General features: G+C 36.4%; 1 protein-coding gene across 16 annotated transcripts in view; it reads left to right on the top strand.

Annotated features, from left to right (window-relative positions):
* The window catches only part of LPP (LIM domain containing preferred translocation partner in lipoma), a 639752-nt gene that overhangs the window by 483063 nt on the left and 128985 nt on the right, over nucleotides 1-27704 (top strand). For all 16 annotated transcript variants that reach the window (XM_081077935.1, XM_081077930.1, XM_081077934.1 and 13 more), the window contains one exon: nucleotides 3081-3207. In XM_081077935.1, coding sequence (XP_080934061.1) covers nucleotides 3081-3207 — 127 coding nt within the window. The remainder of the gene's footprint in view (nucleotides 1-3080; nucleotides 3208-27704) is intronic.

Genomic DNA, 27704 nt, shown 5'->3' with positions numbered 1-27704 from the left:
TCCCTTTGCTTATCTCTGGCCACAGATATATTATGATCGACTCTCCATCTCACTCCAGTCTCATAACCCTCCACTCCAGAGAAAACTTCTGAATCTGCTTAGCTTCCTCCCCTGGTGAGGACTCCTACTGCAGTTTCTATTGCCTAGCTGCTCCTACCTGAGGATCTTTAGATAGGTTTCCTGTGGACTATGAAATTTCTGAAATTGAACTAAATTGTATGTGCATCTCTATGGATATCATTCTTTGCTAAAGAGAGTTTAGCTCATCAGATTTTCGGAGTTGTCTATGGTCTCTCATAAGCCTAGAGCCCTGGCCTCTGCAAAAGCCCTAAGTACCTCAGTATGCACGGCAGTTATTAGCTGAGACTTCCTCTCCCCCTGCCTCTGCTCTTAAACACTGAAATGAATGCATTTGGAGTTTTCCCCACTCATGCTAGGTTTCCCCTGACCTCTGACCTCTGAACTTTTGCTCCTCCGAGTTCCCCACTTGATCCAAGTTAGAAGCCTGTTCCAGGGTTTTGTTAGTATCCAGCATATCTTTATCATTTGCTACATTGTATTAAAAAGTTATATTTCATGGATTGCAGAAGTATAGTTACATACTATAAAATAAAGAAACATAAACTTTAAAAGTAGAGCCTGCCCCAGGATTCCAACTCCAGAGATTATCCCCTTTAAAACACTTGCATATGTGTCCTTTCAGGGTTTTGTTTTGTTTTGTTTTTCTTGGTGTTTGTTTGTTTGTTTCCTAACCAGGTATAAATCTACAGAAACTAAACTGCACTTATCTTATAAAAATGAGACCATCATTTAGATATTCTATTTATGGATCTGTTCATTTGATAACATGATGAGGTCATCTTTTCATACTCTTACATATAGATTTACAATGTATTATTTTAAAGCCTGTACATATTCCACTGTATGTATCTATCATTGTCTGTTTAGGTGATCTCTTAGCAATGGATAGATAATTGCATTATTTTTCCTTCTCTCAATGTAGTTCCTGTGACCAGCCTTGGTCATATAAATTTATGTCCTTGTATGAGTATCTCTAAAATTTTCCTAGAAATTGATAGTATGAGCAATTTAAAGTTTAATCATACTAGAAAATCACTCCTCCAGTGTTCATATCTATATTTACTCCCACAAATATAACTTTTTACAATTGATCATTTATACATGTTTCTCACCCCTACTGGATTCCAATTCTCTTAAAGGCAAAGACTTGTATAATATGTCTTTGTGTCCCTCCCTGATGCTTGCAGAGGGTACACAAAACAGACACTGTAAGAATGATAAACTAATAAGTAGAAGAATAAATGAAAGAGTTGTCAGCATCTTTAACACAAACACTAACTCTGTACGGCAGGCATCATTTGTACTTTAGAGGAGGCTTCAAATTTAACATTTAATGTTTATTGGAAATGAGTGAGTCTAAGATGTCCTGGCTTTAATCATAACGGCCCTACCCTGATTTTCTTATATCATATTGAGTGGATTGAGATCATTATTCTTCAGATCCCAGCAGGCAGCTCGATATTTTATATCTGTCTCATGGAACATTTTATAGTGTTCAGTGATTTGAATCTCCAATCCAAATTGTCCAGATTGAAATGGAATCCCAGGCATAAGGTTAGTGAGCAACATAAATATTTCTTGGCCTTTTCATCCTTCTACACATCTGTACTCGAACTTTTTGTACATTTTTAAAAACCTTAAAATGGAAGATAATTATAGAGAAAGGCTAAATAGGTACCAGTTGACTTTAAATATATTTAGAAGGCATTTCATGAGATTTCACAAAAATAAAATAATACCCATTGTGGAGTTTTTGACATCAATGTTGGTGGTAAGAATGAAACATTTGTACAGGGATTTGTACTTTCCTGGATTTTCATATCCGAGAACTCATTTAGTGCAGTGAAGATAACTGGTGAATGACTACGCAAGTTTTGTTGAACTACTTCTTGTGAACTATTCATGAAAGCAGAAACTCTTGGTCAACAATTTTAAGAATGCATAAACATCAGGGGAAAACATCCCTAATCTCATCTCTGCCCATTAGCCAGGATGGACATCATCCTCATTTCTAAACCCTTTGGACCACTTTTTCTATTTTTAACATTTTGATGGAGGATGTTGGAGTGTGGTATTGTAAATGGTCAGAGTTACAATATAGGTAAAGGAAAATATAATAAATCCCCTTTTATTTACACAGTACAAAGCTATTTTACAATTTTACATCCGGCATCTATCTGGCATTTCTTCTTTCTCTACTTACTTTGGATTCTTGGTTGATCACCTTAAAGTGCTCTTTCAACTGTCACTTGATTTCCTTACATGACTATAATTCTGGCTTACCCACTGATTTAAACACCAACCCAATGTCAGAGCTACTGATTTACCTTCCCCGTTTGATACCTGGCTGGTTACAGTGCTGGTGGGAAAAGCATTACTCAGCCTCCTTGACTGGAACACAAGGCCCTACACTATCTAGACTCCTATCAATAATATGTGTTTCCTTTTCTATCTCCAGTGTTATACATAGTCCAGAAATACACAACTGCCAGGAGCTTGTTCTTTCTCACATGAATGTGAGAAACCTTAACCTGTATGTTTACTCCCCTTTAATTGCATCAGTCCTAGTCTGTGTCACCGCCTGTTCTCTGGAATTCTTCTCCGGCCACCACAGAGGTCCCATTTGTCTCCTGATTGTGCACTTTCCACAGTTGTTTCATCTTTAATTATTAATGTTCCTTTATCTCTCATCTGATGGTAAGCTCCATAAGAGGGAGGCTCAATTTATTTATCGTTTTAATAAATATATGACTAGCAATTGTTAAATGAAGTAGAGCCCTCCTGTTGCAAACACGGATTCCTAAAGCCTGACAGTAAATGATCCTGTAGATAAAGTACTGTGTCTATGGTCAGACACTGAATAACTGATAAGATGGATTCTGAAACCCAGGTCTCCTCGTGGCCGTGGCCAGTGCTTCCTCCTCTACAGTGTACATGACCCTATTACCTTTGTGATGCCTAGATTGCATGTAAAGGACTGTGTGCTTTCTGCCTTGCAGGGTGGACAAACTGGGTCAAAGGGGCCTCCAGCGGTTTCCGCCTCATTCCGCCCAGAAGATGAACTGGAGCATCTGACCAAGAAGATGCTGTATGACATGGAAAACCCTCCTGCCGATGAATACTTTGGTGAGTGGGGTCTAGAGCTGATTTCCGAAGTAAATGTCCCGTTCTGTTTTTCTTAATTAGTCATTAGGTGTAGTATCAGCTCCACTGCTAAAGATTTTTAGTCTGGAGGCATTGGAGTTGGTATTCATGTGCACACAACTGAGTGTTCCGGAAATTGCTTTGTGAGAGACTGCCATGAGTGTATGATATCTGTTTAGTTTAAGTAAACATCTCAGGGGTATTGCAGAGTTTCTTGAGAAACAAATTTAATTTAAAACTTAATTGTTGACAATTGATTAACTTCTTATTAGGCAGAAATAGGGCTTTTGTGTGTGTTCGGGCCTAAATATTAGTATTCAAAATGTAGAACTGGGTAGTGTCTGAACTCTGTACTCTCAATCCTTTCCCTATCTAAGTTGAGGAAAAGATATGTCTTTGTATTTTGTTTGTTTGTTTGTTTTTGTTGTTGTTGTTTTTAACTTATCTCCTCTCCAAACCTGTGACTAATTATGAATAGTTTATCCATCCAGTCATTAATGTAATGTGAATTTGTGAGTTATATGCCAGTTATGAGGTAGGGATACGTAACTTATCCTCAGGGAGGTTGTAATTATTCAGAAGAGATAAGTAAGAAAAATACACAAATAATTAATAACCTAGGTAAAAAAATGTTATAAGAAGCATAAGATAGGCTTGCTTAGGTCAAATGTTATAAAATTTTAAATCTCTGTTTATCAGGAACATGAGGAATGCTTTATAGAATGATTGGTGGCACTTGAACCCACACTCTTGAAAGCACTGCCTCTCAAGCTTTTTGTTATGAAAGATCCCTCCCCAATCTGTTGGAGACCAATAGTACAATTAAAAATCAGTTATTAAGAAGATGAAATTAGAAGAATACAAAATGGAAGACCAAGTTTTACCATTATTAGATTCAATAAGAATACTCTATTAAATTGCTATAATATTTTCTAAATGCTCACTTTGTATTTCTGTACTGTCTGATAACAGAGTAATAAACTTTCTTAGTAAGACACCCATCTGTGCACCTCATTTTGAGTAGAGCTACTTTAAGGACATGTAAAGAAAGACATTGCATTGGGAGCAAAGGCAAAAAGGTAGAAAGTTGTGCAGGGATTTTACTTCTTCACATATTTCCTATTTTCATGTCTTCCCACTTGCTTCCTATTTGGGAATATGTAATGACAGGTAAACTGAGGGCACAGGTCCAAAGCCATGCCATAGATAGACTGAGATAGGATATTTAAAACATGACATTTATTTGTACTCCTATGCTAGAGGCAGTGTAACTAGGCTAAAAGAGCACAATATTGAGAATGAAGAGTTCTGGTTTGATCCCTCTTCCTCTTATTGACATTTCCCATCTGCCTGAGCCCCATTTCCCACTTTGGTAAATCAAAGATGTAGAAAAAAATGTTCTCTAGCATTTTTTCAACACTGGTAAGATCATATGGAAACAACATCAATCCAAAAAAATATAATAAAGCTAAAAGCTAAACATAAGTTGACAGAGATTAGCACAAATGTATGGAGGATAGTAAAAAAAAAAAAAAAGTCTATAGTTATATTAGAATGTATGAAAATTATATCATGTGGGAGAAGAGTTTATATTCTAAGATAAACTTAAAAAGACATGTTAAAAGTTAAAAAGAAGTTATCTGTATTAAAGTACATTAAAAATGAGAAGTTAACATGCCAAGTATATATGCTTCAAATATTATAGCAAAAATATATAGCAATAAAGAAAATTATTTAATGAACATGTATTAAGCACTCTGGGAAACACATATGAATTAAATATTATCTTTGCCTTCAAGAACCATCCTAGCCCTACTTGTTACTATCTTAGACAACTTGAACAAATCACTTACTCTCTCTAAATCATTGTTTTTGTTTTGCTTTACTTATAATATGGAAATAATAGCTAGATTATATTGTTAATGGAGTATTGAATGAAATATTTATAGAAAGCACTTATCCAAGTTATTGGCATGTAGAATATGATCAATAATCAAAGTTACCCCATACATTATTAAAAAACAAAACAAAACTGGACATGCACATCAAAAATCTATTAATGATACTTGACTTAAATTTAAGTTCCTATCAAAAATAGAACATATGTCACTAACTGGTGAATCATCATTGCCAAATGAGAATTACAAACCCTGAGAACAAATGTTGAATAATGATTAACTTTTATTAAGTATTTACAAAATGGCAGCACTGTTTTATGTACTTTATAGGAATTAACTCATTTCATTCTTACAAATTATAGATAGATAGATAGATAGATAGATAGATAGATAGATAGACAGATAGACAGATAGATAGATAGAGATAGATATACATATAGATATATAGTATATATCCATCTACCCCTGTGATGTAAATGCTATTATTATTTTCAGAGTAGGTAATTGAGGCACAGTATTGATAAGTAATCTGCCCCATATCAACAGCTAATAAATTGTAAGACTGAATTAGAATCCAAACTCTAGGTCTATACATATTTTTTTTTCTTCTGAGGGCTATTTCCTCAGCTTTATTGAGGTATATAAGAAAACTGCACGTAATTGCTGTATACAATTTGGTGGGTTTAGACATATGTATATACTTTTATTGCCATTACCACAATCTAAGTAATAAACATATCTGACACCTCCAAAAGTTTAGGTTGGATGTTTAGAAAGGTTTTATGGAGATCAGCTTTGGACAGACGGAAAATAATGGAAGGGTATTCTTTTCTAAGTAGATAGAATGAACAAAATATGAGTTGAGGCCAGGATTATTCAAGGAAAATTTACTTTATATGGAAAACACCCTTCAAGTGTCTATTATATGCAGGATACTCTGCTAAGTGCTGGAGGCATGTGGAGACAGGCAGACATAGGTCTTGTCTTTAAAGGAGTTTATAATCTAATAGGGGATGTGTACAGAGTTATGATGTTTAATTATATACAAAACAGCAAGTGACAAGTGACTTAAAGTTCAGCCAAAGTTCTTTGAGAATTCAGAAAAAGGAGAGAGGACATCCCAAGGCAAGAATGGAGAAGTGTTTATGGAGCACTTCACCTTTGAATTAATTATGCTAATAAAGATTTGCAAGTAGAACAACAGTAGAGAAGTGATGTCATTTCTGATGAGTAGAATTTTAACATATAGGGAACACAACCATTGAAGTGACTCACCCATGTGGGAAGGGAAACATATTGGGAAGTAAGGTTGGAGAAGTAAATTGGGACCCATGTGAAGAAGACTTCTAATGCCTGACTAAAGGCTAGGGACTTTATTTGACATAATGGGCTCTTGCATTTGAGATCAAATGCTGTGGGAACTGTTTCATCTCTAGTGGATAGAATGTGGGCTCCAAAGCCAAAATGCCTTGGTTTAACTGCCAGCTCTCCCTCTTACTGGCTAGGTAAAAGCAGGAATCAAAGGATGAGTTAATAAAACTATTGTTTACCGTTTTGCTCTAAACATTAAACATTTCCCGAACACATTCTTTATGCCTGCCTGCTGTGGTGTTGTTAGGGATGGTAGGACAGGAGAGAGGCAGACATGTAAGGGACATCAGTGCAGATATCCGCGCTGTGTTTTGTATGCTTGAGGCCTACGTGACAGTAGAAGACAGAATCTGTAAGTCTGCCTGGAGATGAAGGAAGGAGAGCTACATATCAGGGTATTTACGACAGGAGGGCCCGACCCAAGAGAAATGGATAACAGGCTTCTCTTGTTCTCTATCAGAATTTTACCTTAGTTCCATTCTGGGTTGAAAACAACCCAAGCTCCAAGCACCACCCCAAAAGAAATCCACTCTCTTAAATTATCAACCCCCGCCTTCCCTCAATTCCATCAACCTACTGTCTTTTTCTATGACTCTACCTGTTTAATGCTGGAAATTTTACTGATACTATAGCTGATTTGCTAAAGGCCATTAAATGCTTTCTTGTCAAAGATCTCCTACTAGATTACAAGCTGCATCAGGGAGTGAAAGGAAAGAAACTGTACATACACAGAGTAGATTCCCCTGTGGTCATGTTGCTTTTTATTCATTACTTAAGTGAAATGATTCATGAATATATTTTTCATTTTTTGTTTGTTTTCTTTATAGAGCTTATCATTTTTAACAGTTTTGGTTTTTTTTTTTTTTTTTTAATAAAGAACCGTGATTATGATATGCTTAAAAGTATCAGGAAGGATATCAAAAGATCACCTTCCAGATGCCTTAAGTACAAAGAAGATACTTTTATAAATGGAGAGGTCTGGAGAAAACCTTTTTTTTTTTTAATTAAAGTTTATTGGGGTGACAATTGTTAGTAAAGTTACAGAGATTTCAAGTGTACAAGGAGGAAACCTTCTTTATTCAAATGATGACATTTAGCATCACCAGTAGTGGAACAAATTAACATGCGCCTGCTGATATGATATAAAAGGAAGTGTACAACATACCTATGTAATAGTCTTGCTAAATTTTTGACTTGAAGCCAACCATTAGGACATAGACAAATCCAGATGATGTGACATTCTTCAAGACAAGTTGTCCTGAATTCTTCCAAAAGGCCAGTATTAGAAGAGACTGTTCTACATTATAGAAAATTAAAGTAACATGCCATTCAAATGCAAAGCATGAGTCTTAACTGGATCCTGGATCAAAAAAAAACAACTATAAAGTATTTGGGTCAAGGTTCGAGAAATTTGACTATGAACTATATATTAGATAATACATTAGTGTTAATTTCTTGCCTATTGTAATGACATTGTGGTTATTATATAGGATGATGTCATTTTTAGGAGCAACACATTGAAGTTTTTAGGGTGCAGTCACCTGATGTCTGAAACCTAACTTTGAAACAGTCTAGACAGATGAGAGAAAGAGAGAGAGAGAGAGAGAGAGAAAGAGAGAGAGAGAGGCTGTGGAGAGGGCCAAATGACTTTAGATTAAAACAGCTAGAGATGCTATTACTACACACTACACAGGTCACTAGTTTTTCCCAAAAATATATTGAAACCTGTCACAAATGAACTATCTTAGAATATTTTCTTGGATGGTAAAAGTAGACAGGGGCATATTCCTGTGTCTTCTAAACTTGACTATTTAATGACCACAATGGATCATTAAAATTTCCCTTTTTCGTGCATGTTTTCTTATTCTCTACAGGACATATACCCTTTCTGTTGTTGGTGAGATGATAACCATTATGGTAATGATGACAAAAGGTGATATTTACCTAAAGCTCTATAAGTTTAAAAGGCTTATTCATAGCCATGGTCTGACTGACAGGTCTGGTGATGATGTCTTCCTTTTTTATGTAGGTGACAGAGATCCAGAGAGACTCGGTGAGTTGTCATATCCACATAGCTAATAAGTTTCAGAATTCAGACTTATTTGTCAGGTCTCAAGTCCATTCTGATTTATGACTATTACACCAACATGTATTCCTGCAGCTTGTCAATAGTGGGCTATTACAGCCTCGTGTCATTCTTATCTTCCTGAATTCATGATTGTCAAATGTGAGACCACCTTTGCCCAGGGCCATCAGTTTTGCAGCATGGACTTCATTGTCACTGACATAATATTTTAACTATGTATTTAACTCTAAACATTAGGAGGACGGCACACCTAATACCTCCCTGTCTACCATGTCAGCTGACTGTAGCACTGCTGCTCATCTGAGGGGATGGTGCGTCACTGATAACTACAGCTCATCATGTTTTCTCAAGTCAGTCCTTGATAAAACATTACAGTCAAGAACCTTTAACGGAGTCTCAGCCGTGTATTTTTTTTAAATAATTTCTTCTAAAAAGCTGTTACATATAGTGTTTCCATGCTCTCCCTCTTCCATCTTTACCAAAAACTGTGACTTGCATTCCAGTGTTAGGTAAATGTTGTCAAGAATGAACTGTACTATAGCAGTTGATTAAGTCTGTACCTTTGAAGTGAAGATAAAGTCTCTCGTGCTGTGAACATTTGCCATCTACCTGGGCTTAAATTTGGGCTGTAGCAGTTTCCCAAGTGTCTTTCCATTGGCAGTGGAATCCTTGAGTGGGCCTCGAAACGCTGCACTGTACTGGGAAGAAAGGAAACATAGAAGGGTAGAGGTAGGAGAAAATTCTCATCTAATTCAATTAATCAGGCAACAGGTCTTTAGCCCAAATCATTTGCAGCAAGACCACATGCCTTGGTCAGGTGCTTGCATAGTGGAGCAACCGTCTTCTCTAGGAGACTAGAAAACTATGTTTATACTAGAGGACACTCTCAGTTCCAAAGATAGATCATAGACAGAACAAGAGATGATGTTTAGAAGTTAGGGTAAATTTTAGAACATAAAATAGCAGAGAAAGAATTTTAAAATTTGCTATTAAAATGAATGGTGGTGAAAAAGGTATCATTGCTAGAAAATTGGGGAGTGTACAGGGCTAGTTGACAGCATTGGAGCTCATGTTTCAGACAGCTTTGAGGGTAAAATCTAAAAGGAATTTGAGTTTGTCTCTAGATATCCTTGACATATCTCTTTGCATTTACCCAAGATTTTTTCATACTGATTGATACACTCAAAGCCTCTGGGTTTTTGCTTTCTTAGATTTTGAAAGAGAAAGGCCATGTTTGGAAAGATCCACATGTCTCTGTCTGTGACCATGGCATGATTCTCTCCAAAATAGTGGTGTTTTGGCTGTGCAGACCCTAAGACCAAAGACAACACTAGATGTTTGCAGTATCTCTGCAAATGGATACTCTAATATATCTGAATGAGAATATATTAGAATAAGCTGGAATGAGAATATCTACCAGCTTATTTTGAAGCATAACCTGTAATTATCTTGGCATTGTTTACACAGTATTGTCTTATTCCTTCTTAAAAGAAAAAAAAGTGAAGCGTGTGAGTCCTGATATTGTTTAGTGAGCTATTTGAAGCATCCTCATGCCTCCAGGAAGTACTAGGTAAATTCTCTTCTCAAAACTTGTCATTTATCTAAGACTTTTTTGTTTGTCCCTGAGTATTGTTAGTGAGGTACATTGAGAAAAATTGCATACATCCAGAAGTTTGTTCTAGGGGAATTAGGCTTTACTGCCTCAAAGGACAGTTGGGCAGTGGGAGATAGGAAGCAGCAGGGAGCTGGCACATGGTAAGCCTCAAGAGAAGAAAGGCATGGGTGGGCATGTGCTATGATTACTTTATTGATAGACCCAACACACCATATTTGGCACTATGTATCTTCTCAACTGAGAGCAAAATGAGGGTCCATTGAATGTCCATGAATAGAAACAGAGTGCCCCAAACACTAAGGATGATAGTCCATTTCTTTTCTCTGCGAATAAGACCAATCAATAGTGAGCCTGGCTAGAGAACTTGGGTTAAGATCCTTCAGAAACCATTATTTGAGGTACGGTTGAAGGTATGGAGAAAACAAACCCTCGTTGCTATTGGAGGACTGCCATGTGGAAAAGGAATGAATTGAGCTTCCAAAGTTAGCAACAAAGGCAAGTGCAAGGAAGCTGGCAAATTCCCATTCAGTATAATGAATTAACTTTTTTAACAGAGAGAAGCAAATTCCTAGAAGAGTCTAGGCCAAAACCCATACCCCCTTGTTAGGGAAGTGATACTTGATATTCAAGCATCTTGTGAACTCTGAGATTAAATCGTGGAAGCACTACCCAACTGTGACATTCAGTGACTTAGGTGTCTAAACTTGCCTGGGAATCAGCTTCTTGCATCCAATTTCCCATTGTACCCTAACATTATCATTATTATTACATGATTATAACTAACATGTATATAGGCTTTGTAAATCACTCTTATACTTATTATATTATTTGAGCTAAACAGCAGCCCTGCAAAACGTATGTTTATTTCCATTTGGTATGTGAGGACAGGATCTGTCCAGATTAAGGGTCTCCCCACTCTTTAGGGCCACCACCATCCCAACAAGGCATGGATACCCTAAGCAGCAGAATTATACTGGGCCCCAGGACTGCTAACCCCAGATCCTATACTCTTTCCACCCCATCACACTCTCTTAGCACCCTGTTGCTGGATTGGTTAAGGACCATAAGATAGATTGGTTAACATATTTGTGCGGTAGCTTTCTCATCAGTATAAGAAACACTGTGACTGCTTTGAAAAGTACTTAGAGGGTCTCAACTGAGAGGTTCTAAGTAATTTATATTTCATTGTTTTTATTATTCTGTTTCAAGAAAATGGTTTCCAATGTGCTTCTGTCAATTTCAAATTGGGAAATGACCCAAGGTGGGCATCTGTCTCTAGTATAGATGAAACCTGAGGCCTTAAGCATTGCTTTTCACAGAAAAATCTGACCTAATTAATTAAAAACCACATTAGAAGAAAAATTAGAAAATGAGTAGTTTAGAGAAAAGGTTGTATTGATTTTGGGGAAAAAATGTATTGCTTGGTTTTGTTTCTCTCTAGCTCTTTGTTTAAGGTATCTGTGGGTCGTGGGAATAGAATGTTTTTTAGTTAATGAGACATATTAGTTATATTTCCTTTTGCGGTAGTGATTTCTGGTAAAATGTCTACTCAGGGCAATATATGTTTACAGCACTAAATAAATAATCCTAAGCATTTTAATGTGTTCCATCCTAGCACATGTTAATTTTTAATTAATTTGGCTACATAGTGTGTTTTTATGCATTGATTTGAAAGCCTAGATTTATAATATTATAAAAGTTTAATATTAGAAACTATCTAAAACAACCTTTCACTTTTCAGAAAACTGAAGCCCAAATGACTCGTTCAAGGTCGCACAGCTGTGAGGGTTTTGAACTGTGTGGCCAAATTTCCTCTTACTAAAGAAGATAAATTAATCTTTGTTAGCAGGGGAGGACCTACAGGGCTATGCACAAAGATGATAAACTAGGTGAGGGCCAGCTATTTTGATGAACCCAGACCTGGGTACACCTTATTCAAACTTGGGTAAAGAACACTTTGCCTTGATAAAAATCAGTAGCTTCTTAGGATCTATGTGTAGATTCTGTCCTGAGTTCCCTCCTTTTCAAATAACTGAAGAGATCCTCAGTATCTTTCTTTCTCATTCTCATCAAATTACTTACTTGTAGTATTGTCTCTCTTCCCCACTAAAATGTAAGTCTGTGTGAAGGCCATGATTTTGTGTAGTTCACTGTTGTGCCCCATCTTCAGTCTTACAACAATGCCTGGCACATTGGAGACGTGTGATGTTTGTTTAATTAATGAACCTATAAATGAAAATGGTGAGCAGATATTCCATATTCTCTGTGGCACGACATGAACTACAGGAAACTATAGAAGAAAAACACTTCATTCACTTAACAGAGATATATATATAGCACCTTATGGAATCATAAAGTGTTAGAGGTGTGGTGGGTGTCTTACAGTCTATCTGGGAAAATCCCCTCATTTTTAGAGATGATGAAAATAAATGAGCAAGTTTCCTAGGTTCGCAAACTGTTTAGTGGCAGAACCATGAACTATAACTCAGACTTTCTCATTCCTTTCTTTAATCATTTAAAGGCACAGGAGAATGTATAGAGTAAGACATGCTTGCTACATTCATTGCAGTTCAGTCAAAATTAGATTGACATGTTGGACTTGATCTCTTTTGCATGTGTTTTCTGTGAAAGTTAAGGATTGAAATTGGTCAATGGATAGGTTACATAGTTAAGACACACACATACAGACACACACACACACACACACAGACACACACACAGACACACACACACACACTGCAGTTTATTTGGAGTTGTTGGTTGCCAGTGCAATTCCTTACTTACCTCCTCAGTTTTTTTCTGTTCTGATCTAATTGGTTCAGATAGGCAGGGCATCAGATTAAAAGAAACATGTTTAAGTGTGTTTTGCCTAGCAACCAGTTGTGAAAGGTCACTATGCCCCTTCAAGGATGTGAAACACCACCCAGGATTTGTGTTTCATACTGTCTTAAATACAAATAGCAGACACCCACTCATTCACTTACATTGAGACCACCATTCTCTTTATCCGAGAGTGAAAAGAAAAGCCGAAAAGGGATTTTCCTACTTTGTAATCAAACATCAGTTGCCTAATAACTGTGAAAGCAGGTTTGACATTCTGGAAGGATGGGGGCACACACTGTGGATGGCAAAAAGCACTCCATTCGTAGGTTGTCTCCGGTTCTGCACTGAGACTTGGTGAGAATGGAGGCCTGAACCTACAAGTGCTAATTATGCATTTTCTGATCTTAAACATACAAATACAGATAACTGTGAACTCAACTCCCTTTCTCCACCAAAGTACCCTTTTTCACCCCGACCAGCACTTTCCCCACAACTTTCTCTAAAACACTCAGATAATCATCTTCTTCCAGACTTTGAAGTGACATTAGAATTGTCAGAAGGCATAATTAATTGACTGTCAGCAAAGCCATTGTTTGAACATCTGTGGAGTTCTACTTGGTAGGCATCTGTTGTATTTTTAATTGAACAGATTCATTCATCTACAAATATTTATTGAGTGCCTACTATACACCAATCATTATAGTCTGTGTGATGGGAGATAATAGAAATGAGGTAACATCGTGGCCAAGGAGAAAAAGCATTTGTTAAATCTTCAAGCACCAAGGGCTTTAATGGAAAACAGATTTTAGGACTGGTGATGGAAAACACATTCTTTTTCATCCAGCCAGGGGCTTTTGCCATTATTACCAGCTGACCTGTGCCAAATAAAATGCCAGAGGAGTCCACATGAAGGGACAACATTCTGGGGAGTAGAGATCCGTTGGCAATGGACTATGGTTAGAGTTTTTAGCAGAGACAGTTGAATGCTCATAAACAAAAACAAGTTGAAAACATACAAGGCCAATAAACTGGGAAATCCCAGAATCGCGTACAAATTAATTACCTTATTTCAATCCTATTCATACCGTGTTTCCTCCAAAATAAGGCCTAACCGGACAATCAGCTCTAATGCATCTTTTGGAGCAAAAATTAATATAAGACCCAGTCTTTAATATAATATAATACAATACAATACAATACAATACAATATAATAGTGGGTCTTATATTAATTTTTGCTCCAAAAGACACATTAGAGCTGATTGTCTGACTAGGTCTTATTTTGGGGGAAACACGGTATGACTTATGTCAGTCATGTTGCATTAAATTCTCCCAGATCCATTAGACCACTGCACAGCTCTTCTCCCTGTCCTCATGTGGTTCTCCATCAAACCTTCAGTTTATCTGAGTACGGGACCCAGGTCCACTCTTATCTGTAAGTGAGCATCATTTGTTAAAAATGAACAAGACAAAACAAAAACACTGTACAGGACTGAATTGTTGAAGGAAGCTAAGACGGTGCAATAGGCAGGAGGTAGTGAAAAACATTTATTATTCTCCACTATCTCTCTTTTTATCTCCTATTCAGCCTTAGGATGATGGCAAAGTTAATTGGGCACTTAGAAAAGTCTATTTTGATAGGTTCTCATTTTGTCCTACGTCATCGGAGTGATCTTCATCATTTTCACCATATACATAAACTATCTATACTATTATTTGCCTATTATTTTTTGTTGTTGTTGAAATCAAATAATTTTCAACCTACTTTATCTTCATCCATGTCAACAATATCCATAATTGGAATTTATGGGTTGAAGTACTTGTTGCTTTTTTCCCCTAAAAGACATTAAACTAAATACCATAATTAAATTTTAAAATGCTCATCCATGAAAACCGTAATGTTCAAAATATTGAGAAATGTGAATATAATTCAACAAGAATACAAATTGATGAACACTATAGTGAAATGATGTCTTCAAGTTTACTTACCCATTGAGTTGTTTCCCAAAATAAAAATTATTTACACCCAGAGTCATCATGTTAGCATGAGAGGCAGTATAGTGGTGTAAAGATCCGGGCATCAAGCATTTAGAGATTCTGGGCCTGATCATGTTCCCCTGACTTTCTATGGCATCTTAAGCCAGCCCATTTTCCATGGGCCTCATTTCTCATCTTAGGAGATTAGACTTCATGATCTATCAGGAACTTTTGGCCTCTTAATTTATTTACCTCAAATACTTCTTTATATGTTGTCCTCTGTACCATTAAAACCTAGGTGGACAGGAAAACAGTTACTCTGTAGAATTACAAACTTGCTTGCTTCAGAGTTCCACAGAAAAAAATGAAAAACAATTATATTTCCTAGACCATTATATGTTGTACTCAGTATTGTTCCTCCTTTCTTAAGGTTTATGAGAAGGTTCCCTGCATTAAAGTATCTTTAAGTGCCAATTAATAAAAATAAAATAGGACTGCAGGATATAAGGAATACTGTGTACTCAGTTGGATAACCTAGCATCACTGTTTTTGACCAAGGATTTTTCCTGGGTCAGTAATAATGCCATTGTCTCATAGTACTTAGAATACATAGTGATATTAATATTAGTAACCATTAATATGATAATGATCTTCAGTGTAGATAAGACAACACTGTCATAAATTGAGTAATTCATCATACATTACATGGCATAATGAAACAAAGCACTGGATTTGGAGTCAGGGAATCCAAGTGTAAGTCCTATATCTTCTTTATTTGACATCAGTGACATTTGCAGGGTGCTTTAGAACATACTGTTATGCATTATTTTAAAATATCATTTCAGCAGTTTCAAGATTAGAGTTATCATTTTGCCAGAGAAATCAGCTTACCTAATGGGAGAAATTCTTAATTTAGGTTTTCTGGATTAAATTACCTGTACTTCCAGCAATTTTATATAACTTAGTCTTCCTAAGTTTCAGTTATTTCACCTATTAAAAAAGATCATTATTTTCCCTATTTATTTTATATGTCTTATGTGAGGATCAATTTAAATTAATAGATGATAAAATGCATTCTAAACCATAACAGACCGAAAATTTAAGAGATGTTTGTATCGCTCCCCAGTGCAGCATCTGATTTGATTTATGCCATTTATGATTAGTGTGTAATAACTATCCCCTCTGAATTTTTAATATTAGTGTCTGCTTCTATTTAAATTAGCACTGTGTGCTTTCTTATTGTGTTTTTTTCTTGTTGGAATATTATTTGATAATACAAAAAAATATTTTTCAGTCATTGTGTGTGAGAAAGCAACACACAAAGGCATACCACAATGTTCTCATTTGCTGAGCAAACTGCTCTTGCTTTTTAATGTGGAATGAAGAACTAATTGAAAAGAGACAAAAAAATGAATTTTGACTCAGATTGTGCAGGATGAATCATAACCCACTTTCTCATCTGAGATATGAACTTAGAAAAAGTTAAAGAAAACCAACTACCACCCAGCTTTACTGTGAGTGTCAGCATAATCAGCACAGAGTGCTTTTCAGCAGAACAGAGAATGCATTACTACTAGAGAATTGAAGGCATTAGAAAACCCAGTTATGTTTTTTTCTTTGTAGTCTGCTGAACTTGTTTTTATTTTTTTATTATTTTTCTGTTTTTCTCCTGCCTAGGTTAAGACATTTCAATAAGGAGAGTTTGGGACTCATCAGCAATTGTTGCCCAAACCAAACAGAAATGTACCCGTCGTCTCTATAGAACAATTAGAGGCCAGTCAGAGTCTGGACATCGCAATGTTCTTTTGTCAGACAGTAGGGAACAGGGTAACAGCAAAGCAGCAGAAACCTGGCCAAGGTGGAATTGATTCTTCCTTGAATTGAATTCACCTGGGTTATTGATGTGAAAAAGAAAAATGAAGATATTGTCCTGCTGGGGTCCAGGACCCAGATGTATAATCTACTTTGTTTGCAAATGGAGCTTTAAAGAAAAAAGAAAGAATTTTGTACAAATAGAGAGGCATTATAACCTACCCTAGAACATAGCCTCCAAATCCTAAGTCAATTTATTTCTCCAGTTCTTGTTATCATTATATTCATAACTTTTATAGCTTCTATTTCTCATCTATATATGCATGCATACATATGTATATATGTTATATATACACTATATAACATACACATATATATGCACGTTTATGTCTATACCTCCTACTTTACTGTAAGATCCTGAGAAGAAAGATCACATCTTCCTTATCTTACTCTTCCCCAAAGAGCAAAATGAGGAGATAGAGCTAGATGAGATGTTACATCTCTCTATGCCACTCCACCAAGACTTTTACTTAAAGTATAGCTTCTCTAGTCTGATTGGATCCTAAGTATTTCCACTAATGTTTCTGTTTAAAATAAGACTCGCATATATTGAGCACTTCCTATACACAAAATTTGTATGTTACTCATATTGCATGATTATACCCCTATGAAGTAGGCACTATTCTTGTACAGAGGCGGAACTAAAGCAAAGAGAAGTTAAATAATTTTCCTAGAGTCTGATAATTATTGGAGGTGCAATTTGAACCCAAAACCTGGCTCTTAACCCTAGCATATTCTTTGCATATGACTACAGCTTGCGGGTCAGCTAGCTAGGCCTGGCAGAAGACTGGACCCACAGAGTCTCTGCTCATCATGTGACTTTTCTGCCAAATCCCATTCTATTTCTCCCTCTAACTCTCCTACGGGATTTTAAAAATATGACTAGATATCCTTTGAATGAAGGGTTCCATCCTGACCAGGCAATGGGTAGAAATCCAGGTGCACCATCACTCTGTGTGCATTACACCAGATGCCTTGCAGGAACACTCTCTTGGCTCCCCTGTAAGGGTAATGGTGCCCAGCTGGGCTACTTACTCTAAGTGATATAAGACAAGTGCAGAATGTAATAATATTCTTTTTTTTAACAGCCCTTAAGATATGCATCTCTATTCCTCTGTTCCCTCTTGAACTCGAAACCTGTTTCTTGTGATTTTAGCAATATCTATATCCCCTTCTCCCAATACTTTATCCCAATCCCGTGCTGCCTCCTTTCACGCATGGAAATAGTTACTTTTAAGTTTTATAAATCCATTCACAGGGACATCTTCTAGTCTAGTGAGCCTTGGAAAAAGCAAAGTCCAGTCTCAGTGCCAAATTGGAAATGAGAGAGGGTGAAGGGAACTCATCTTGAAAATAAGGTCACCCTATTGACATGTCATCAGGCAAAAGAGTTAAATGCAATAGCTAGCAATTGGCTCACTCAGTCGGAAGTTGATGCTATTTTAGGCCGTCAGCAGGAGTGTCAATGTATCTGTGAATTTTGGCATTTTATTTCATTAAGGTGGTTCAGGAAGCCAGACACTGATTAACTGATTCTTCGACTTAGTTCCCACTCCTAATTTTGGATGTGTGGTGTCTTCAGGCAGCTGTTGTGCCACCCTGATTTTAAAGAAAACTTTTCTTGTACTTCTAAAGCAATCCTGGGAACAGTCTACCCCACACCCTACTCTCCTGGAATCTCTCATGCTCTACAGCCCTGGTCACAGGCACATGAGGATACTATCGCTTCTGGTTCTCCTCCAACAGATCAACAAAATACAATTCAGGTGTGTGCATTCAGTTGACAATCCGAACTTTCTAATAGCAGCATTCTCACTAGGACATTAGGCTCAAGGTGGATTCTTGTTGGGAGTTTACGTAAGAAGATACCTGTGGAAGGAATGGCCTCGGCGCTGCCGTCACTTGGCAAGTCAAGAGATAATGTAGACAGGCCACGAGATTGTTTAGGTAAGACAAGGAAAATTCTAAACTTGTTTGTTGGTAAGGGTTTGGAATCTGATTTCGTTTAGAAACATATTTTAAACGAGAAGGACAAAGATCTCTAGATAGGAAATTTATAGTATTCATTTGCTTCTTCATTCATTTATTTACTCAGTAGTTATTGAAGACCTACTATGTACCAAGCACTGTACTAGGCATTGTCATTAAACTTGGGTCTACAAAATAGAGAGTGTCTACAAATAACTCAATTGTGATAAGACAAATGTATTAGTGGAGTTAGTTGAAAAATGCAATGAGACAAAAGAAGTTAGAATGGCTTCTATGATTGGAAAATTGGGGAAAGGTTTTCTAAATAACTTATGTTGGGACTGAATTTCCCAGGCAAATTATGAATTTAAGTTCATTTCAGATAAACCATTCAGTGGGTACAAAGAGACTAGAGAATAGTGTATAGGAGGGGAAATGAGACTTAAAGAGTGATCAGTGGTCAGGTCAGAAGGGCTCTTTGTTTCCTACTAAAGAGTCTAGACTCTAGAGTCTTGGACTCTTGGAGGATTTAAACAAAGGAACAGCATGATCTGATAGATATTAATTAAAGATCACTCTGGGTACCTTTGGGGGGATGGGTGTTAAACAGGAGAGGATTTGAGAGACTGGAAGTTAGTCTGGGTGTCATTTGCGTTCTTCTCAGGGGGACCGTTTAGAGCCTGCACCCAGGCAATTGCAAGTTCTCACAGTTCAGTAGAGAGTAAGAGGGATGAGCAGGCTCATTCCTGGGCTTCTGTGTTGGGTGGATGATGACATTAAGTGAGGTGAGAAAACAGAAGTTTAATAGTGACATTAATAGTTTAGTCCCCAGAGAGCCTGCTTATCAGGAAAAATACTAGTTTCATTCATCAATGTTTATTGAGCACCTACTGTGTGCAGGCACTCTTATAGGCATGGGCACAGCAGCAATGAATGAAGGAGACAAAAAGCTCTGTTGTTTAGTTTCCATTCTAGTCAGGAGAAACAACACATAACTAAGTCAAATATATACCATGTTTCCCCGAAAATAAGACCTAGCTGGACAATCAGCTTTAATGTGTCTTTTGGAGCAAACATTAATATAAGACCCGGTATTATATTATAATATTATATTATGTTATATTATATTACATTACATTATATTATATTATATTATATTATATATTAAAATAAGACCCGGTCTTATATTAATGTTTTCTCCAAAGGACATATTAGAGCTGATGGTCCAGCTAGGTCTTATTTTCAGGGAAACACTGTCGTATGTCAGATGGTAGTGTCTCCTGTAGTGAAAATTAAGCAGGAAAAGGGATAGTGAGGGCTGCAGTGGTGGTGCAGATGGAAATATAACACTATAAATAATGAGACAAGTGTGATTGGGAGGTTCCTATTGTTGGTGAAATCTGGTCTGCTTAATTTTGTTTCCTTTCCATTTGTGTTTGTTTTGTAAATTATTTCCTCTAAACAAGGAAAATCAACAGCAATAGCAGCATAAACATTTATAAACATATAGATGTATACACACGGTTTGGTGTTGTGAACATAACATATGCCAGGAAAAACAAAAGAAAACAATAGCTAAAAAAGTAAATATCACAAAACATGAGAGGGGGAGGAGAAGCTCTCTCAGACACTAATCCTTGTCGTTCAAATCCCAGGATGATGTGAATTGGAAAGCCAAGGAAAGGAGAGAGTTAATCAGTATTTAAACCAAAATAATAATTCTGATGTTCTTAATGCTGGGGAAATTTAGATTTCATCCAAATCCCGTAGACGGAAAAACCTTGGACCTAGCCAGGAAGTAACTTTTTCAAGGATGCCCAGATAGGTATAAAATTCAGGTTTTCTTGTAGCCCATTTAGGGTTCCTGTCATTATGCACCATTCCAGACAGGCCCAGTGTTGTAGGGTATGGAGCCTGACACCCTAAATTTGAATTTCTGCTTTGCCACAGTGACCCTGAGCGAGTTTCGGCTCTCTTTGCACACTTTCCTCATTTGTAAAATAGTGATGATTATAATAGTATTTATGACAGTGTTTTTGAGGTTTAAATAAGTTAATACTAATACCTGTAAATTCTTTATAGCAATTCCTGACACACAGGTACTTTTTAGAGACTGTTCACTACATTATTGCAATACTGAGTATATTACAACATCACGATGTAGGTTACTTGGGCTTTGTGTCTGTGCATAAACTTGAAACCAGTCTCTGATGATGGCCACACATAAAATTTTCTGGGATTTCTAGTTAAGATGTTAAAATATTAACTGGTTATTTTGGGGTCACTGAGTAAACAGAAAACACATTAGAATAACACTGGTATTCATTTCCTTCACAGAAGTTTTATTTAGTCCCATCTAGAGCTGAGTTACATGCGATTCTAAACCAGAAGTAGAGCCCTACCCTTTAAAGACAGAGACATGTCTTACTCGTTTATGTATATTTTTCCCAGTCTGGCCTCATAATTATTGACAGCCATTTATTGAGCACTGACTATGTGCCAAGCATCATGCTGAATCATATTTAATCCCCACTGCAGGGAGGCGTTAGTATCTGGGTTTTACAGATGAGAAAATTCAGTCCAAAGGCAATTCAATATCTTGTCCAAAATAAGAGAGTTAAGAAGCACAGCCTAGATTTTCATAAGCCAAGTCTCTGTTCCTGTTTGCTCAGCATATATATCTGATTTTAGTGATGTTACTTTTCTCGACTAGTTATTGTATTCTGAATTAGTCTGCACTTTACACTGTTGTCCTTTCTGTGCCATCCCTACTACTCAATCATAGTTATAAAATCATAGATTATTGGAACTAGAGGTACTGGGAGGGAGTTTTCTGGTTCTTACCTTAAAAACTAAGAGTCACCTAAGGGAACTTTATCACTATACCTACATACCCTCGTATACCTACCTTATACATACATACACTGTGATTCTGACATAACCCTAGGACCACCTGCCCTGTGAAAATGATGTCACTCTGAGAAAATTTAGCTGATAGAGTGTGCCAGATTCTCCGGGTTTGATATAAGGGTAAGGGTGGTGGGGGAGATATGAGAATTAGTGACAAATTTTCATGAAAACTGAAAACCAGAGAGTGGCAATAACTTCCCCAACATCACAGCTCATTTATGACATATATACCTATAGAACTTGTGTCTTCTGACTTTCAGTGTTAGGCAATTTTATTTTTATTTATTCCTTAAAACTGCCTTTGTGGAATGCACTGTGTTTTCCTGGTGCTAGAGGAATGCAAGACAAAACAAAGGGAGTGATTATTTTTCCTGAGATCCTGTAACATCAGTTGGTTAAGAGAGGATAAATTCATTGTATTATGCTGTCCTACACATATTCACTTGGTTCTAGGTAAGTACCAGCTCATCGATACGGAATGCACATTTTCATAATGGTAGACTTTGTGGGTTGCATAGCTTTTTTGTGTCTGTTTTCAATTTCTGTTTCTTTGATAACTAAACAAACAGCAGAGATGGTGAAACTCATGAGGAGAATTGTCTTCTAAATTTTCTGTGATCTCTCTTCTTTAGTGAGTCAGTATGTCTAGTAATGACACAGTAGATTATAAGGTTATTTGATTTGGTTGATAAGTAATTGTTTATTGAGAGCTTACTATATGTCCATCACTGACCTAGGTGGGGTGAATCAGAGTTGCTATAAATCGTTGCTGGGGGAAAAATGTGCGATAAATGATTAAATTCAGAGGTTTTTGTTCATAAGAAACTCATAGACTACTAGAGGTTAAGGAACAAAAAATATATAATAATCCTTTTCTCATGTGATAAGTGTTATAAAGGGGCTGTGAAAATATGGCTCTGAGAGAGAATGTCTGGGGGCCGTGGGGTGAGTGGGGATGTTAAAGGGTGATATCTGAGCCAAGTCTTCAAGGAGGAACAGAATTTTTTTCCAAGTAGAGAAGGAGAGGAAAGATATCACATAGAGAAGAAATAGCATGTACAAAGGAATAGAGGTAGGAAAGCATGGTGAATTGGGGAGCACTAAGGTGCTGGAAACAGAAAAACAGATCTGGAACTAGAGCAAAGCTTAGTTGATGGAAAAGTGGTGGGACATGGGAGGATAGAGACCCTGGGTTTAATGATGAAAGCTCTGGTGTAGTATACCAGAGAGGCTCTTTATCTGTGCAAAATGGGAAATTGGTGACTATTGATAAATATAAGGTAACATCAGATTAGTGATTTATAAAAAAACTAAAGGGGATAACCACTTTAATTGCCATGTAATACTATTAACAGCCTAGATAAACCTATAAAGCCACTTCACAGGGGATAATGGAGGTGGAAATTTCATGAGAACAGATTTAAGGGACTTGTGGGGTGAGAAAAAAGGTATTGCTATCATTTTTCTCATGATTCAAAACAGGAAGTGCCTAGGTATGCAGAAATGCAAGTCAAGTCAACTAAGTTTTTTGGTGTGTTTTGTGTATTTTAATTTTTGCACATCAGCAGTACTACTACTAAATATAACTACCATGTTTCCCCGAAAAGAAGACCTAGCTAGACCATCAGCTCTAATGTGTATTTTGGAGCAAAAATTAATATAAAATCTGGTATCATATCATATCATATCATATCATATCATATTATACCCGGTCTTATATTAAAATAAGACCAGGTCTTATATTAATTTTTGCTCCAAAAGACACATTAGAGCTGATGGTCTGACTAGGTCTTATTTTCGGGGAAACACGGTATGTGAATAATGTACCAGATTCAACTGAAGGCAGACCATCAGACTTTAAAAGTAAACATACAGATTTAAAGATTACTTTCAGTTTTCAAAAATTAAGCAGATCCTCCAAAAATCTGTGTGTGTGTGTGTGTGTGTGTGTGTGTGTGTGTGTTGTGTGCTGGTCCCACCTACAAACAAAATGCAGGTAATCTCAAGAAGTTTCAAACTCCTGATGCCTACTTAAGAATTTATAAATTTCTTTGAAATCATCTCCTAATTCTGTCTTTTTTTTTTGTTGAAGAAATGATGTCTAGAGAGAAAGAGGAGTTTAAGCCACAACCACTAACAGGCAGTGCCCAGGCTAAAACTTGTTTCTTTCCATTATCACAGGAAATTCCCATTCCTTTTTGCATCGTTTATTTGCAGTGTGTGGTAGTTATGGACTGAGTGAATTTTCCCAAGGTAACAAATTATCTTGATACTCACTTATAAATATAGAAACAACAAGAAAAGCATATTTGGGCAATTGGCTAAGAACTCTGATTGGATTTATCATATGTAACTTTAATGCAAATCATCTTTTTTGAGTAATGCATGGGTGGACAAAACATGAAAACACCTTAGGTCTTCTCCTCCCTAGTTCTTCACCCTCAAACTGGTTTGATATGCTATGAGGATGCTTTACTGGCCATAAAAGATTGTGTCAATATTAATTTATGATGCCTGTGTTCTGTGGCTATAACAATTATCAAAAACTTATTTGCTTAAAATAATACCAAATTATAATTTTATAATTCTGTAGGTCAGAAGTTCAACATCGATATCAATGGGCTAAAATCGTGTTGTTAGCAAGACTGCAGTATTTTATGGACATTCCAAGAGAGAGAATCCATTTCCTGTACTTTTCCAACTTCTCGAGACTGCCCACATTAGCTTGTGGCCCCGTTCTTCCATCTTCAAAGCCTGCAGCATACCATCACTGTCCCCCTCTGACCACAGCCAGGAAATGTTCTCTGATTTTAACCACCTATGTGATTAGATTGGGCCCAAGTGGATATCTCAGATAATGTCCCTATCTCAAGATCCTTAACTTAAACATATCTGAGAAGTCCCTTTTTTTCACGTACAGTAACATATTCATAGGTTCTAAGGATTAGGACATGGTCATCTTTGGGAAATCAGTATGCTGCCTACCACAGTGCTCTTCTGGTAAATTTCCAATGGTCTTCTAAAGATAACGATACCAGGCTGGTCCTTGGGACATGCATGGAGGTGCTCCCCAAAAGTCAAACTGTTAGGGAGTACAACTGTGGATTCTAACCTTGGAGTAAAGGAAAGCTTGAGATTTGCCTAAAAATGTTATGGTACTGCTAGCTCCACTGTGGGAAAGGTTGCTCTGACTTAATAACCACATGAAGGTCCATCCAATGGGGTCTCTAGAAAAAAATTGCTGATTCCCAAGTAAGCTTTATCCTTTTGATGGAACATTTAAACTCATAAGTTATTAGAAGCCAAGCTTTGGTTTCCCTCAACATTGGTCATCCTTGTCCAATCCTTCATTTAATGCACCCAGGCCCCTTCCTTCCTTTTTTCCTTCCCTTCCTTCCTTCCTTCCTTCCTTCCTTCCTTCCTTCCTTCCTTCCTTCCTTCCTTCCTTCAGTGTTTCCTTCCTTTCTCCTTCCCTATCTCCCATGGTTTCCTTCTTTTCATTTACAGAGAAGTGCTAGAAGAAAGGAAGGAGAAGGAGTAAGGGGAGAAAGATTAGGGGAAAATACGTGTGTTAAAGAGTATATGGGTAAAGAGGAGCGGTCATGACGAAAGGTTTTCTATCCCCAACCTCATGCTGGTCAGTCTTATGAAAGAGTTTGATTTTCTGAAAATAGTTAAGACAGGAGTTCCAGAATTGGGTAGGAAACTCCATGGAATGCATTAACAAGAATTAAAGAATCTTGTGACTAATATTGTGGGGAAGGACAAGTTCATCCAAACAGTTTTTTTTTTTTTTTCTAAATTAGAAAACAAACTTGGCTCCCAAGTAGAAATGATACTTTTTAACAGTAAGAACAGATCAAGTCAAACACAATTCAGAAATGAATAAATTTATTCTGTGTGTATAAGAGGAGCACTAAGGGGATGGGTTCTAATAGCCCTAAGGATACACTTGGATTTACATTTCAGAATTCCCTCTTCTAGAAATCACTGTGTACTGTAAATTGCCATATTAATGCTAACTGATTATGACAATTAGATTAACCGATATAGATCATAAAAGAATATCCTAATAAAAAGAGAAAAGACAAAGTTTTCTAAAGTATCAGATTCATATTTCTTCCCCATAAAATGAAGGTGAAAAATGTGTCTCCCACTATTCTGGGATTAAACTGAATGTCAGTGAAAATGCTCCTTAAAACTATTAGAGTAGTAAAAGGTATTCTTTCTGTTCCCCTTCATTCTATTATCTCACCTTAGAGATCATTTATTTTCTCTCACTTGGGCCAGAGAGAAAAGTTTGACCAGCCACTAAGGCGATTGGCGTCAAAGTGGGCGAATCCCAAGTAGCAGTGAAACTTGGTAAAACATTGCCAGAACTGCCACCATTGTCATGGCCATAGATGATTTGAACTTGTTACATTAGAGATGATTACGTTGACAGCAGCCCTGATTCTAGTCCATCTCATTGTGATTACATAGAGGTACAATCTAAATGGGGCAGTCCCATTTAGTGGCGATGTCTACAGTAGAATTCTCAACCTATCTTAGGAATTTTGTTTTTCTTCACCAAAACTATGTGTTTGTATACATATATACATGCTAATAGGCTTCAATTAAAATAGAAAAAGTTCTGTAGAAAAGCTAAAGAATTCTGTAATACTTCTGAAAAACAATTTGCTGTTAGCATGTTGCGCCATAAACCTGTATTCACAGAATGTGTCCCATAAATCTGCAGTAAAGTCATTTTATTTTTAAATTAGGCTCCCCTATGGTATTATTTCTCTTTATTTAAATTGTTGCGTGCTCCTTAATACATTTTTATATTTTTTCATCTAAGTCGTATACCTTTTCTCAATAATTTTATTCTAAGATTAATCAGTTTTTGCTATTGTGCAATCTTTTTGTTTCCATTTTTAAGTGGTTATGGCTTATATAAAAGGAAGCTCTTGACTTTATCAAACACCTTACTGATTTATGTTATTAGTTCTATAACTCTTTTTTGGGGCCACTTGAATTTTTGGTAGTATTATTTACCAATTTCGTCTTTTCTTTCCTAAGATTTACATTGCTTCTATCATTTTCTTGTCTTTTGACTTTAGCACATTAACAAATATATATTATTGAATGATAGAGATCTCTTCTTATTTGGACATCTCTTCTTATTTTAATAGCAATGTCTTTAGTATTTCATATTGTGATGTAATGTGTTCTACTCTTTTGAGTCAACTACTTTTTTCATATAGGAGGTACCAATCTATTTCTCTCTTACTTGGATTTTTAAAATTAGAAATGGATGGCCATTAAATTTTGTTAAATTTTAAGATTTACTAAACCTTACTTATATTATTTTCTCCTTCTGCATGTCTGTGTAAATGAGTTACATTAGTAGAATTCCTAATGTGGATCCATCCTACATGGTTGATATAAAACCTACTTTATACTATATGCTACTTAATGATCTGGTAGCTTCAAGTAGTTAATGCTATTCATTTACAATCCTTGTGCCTATATTCATAAATTAGGATTGCTCCATACCTCGCTTTTTACACAATATCATGTTTTGGTGGTAAACATAGGCTATCCTCCTAAAATCAGTTTGAAAGCGTCTCATTTTTTTTATAAGTCTAGAACAGTTTGAATCATTTAGAAATTATGTCTTCCTTAAACATTAGGGTGAACTGGCCTTTACAGCTATGTATCTTTTTTATTGGTAAATCTTTAATAAAGTATTAACTTTCTTTGTGATTATTATGCTACTAAAATTTGTCTGTTTTACTTCTATCAGACTTCATTTGGTAGTTTATAATTTGCTAGATGATTATCCATTTCATCAAGATTTCAACTGTGTTAGCATGACATAGTCATATTATTTACTTATAATTCCAGAATGTCTTTGTCTACATTGATATCTATTTTATCTAGTTTTCCTATTTTCCCCTTAGCTAAGCTTTCCTAAGA

The sequence above is a fragment of the Rhinolophus hipposideros genome (assembly GCF_964194185.1).
Source record: "Rhinolophus hipposideros genome assembly, chromosome: 2".
NCBI lineage: Eukaryota > Metazoa > Chordata > Mammalia > Chiroptera > Rhinolophidae > Rhinolophus > Rhinolophus hipposideros.
This window is presented reverse-complemented; position numbering and strand designations above follow the sequence as displayed.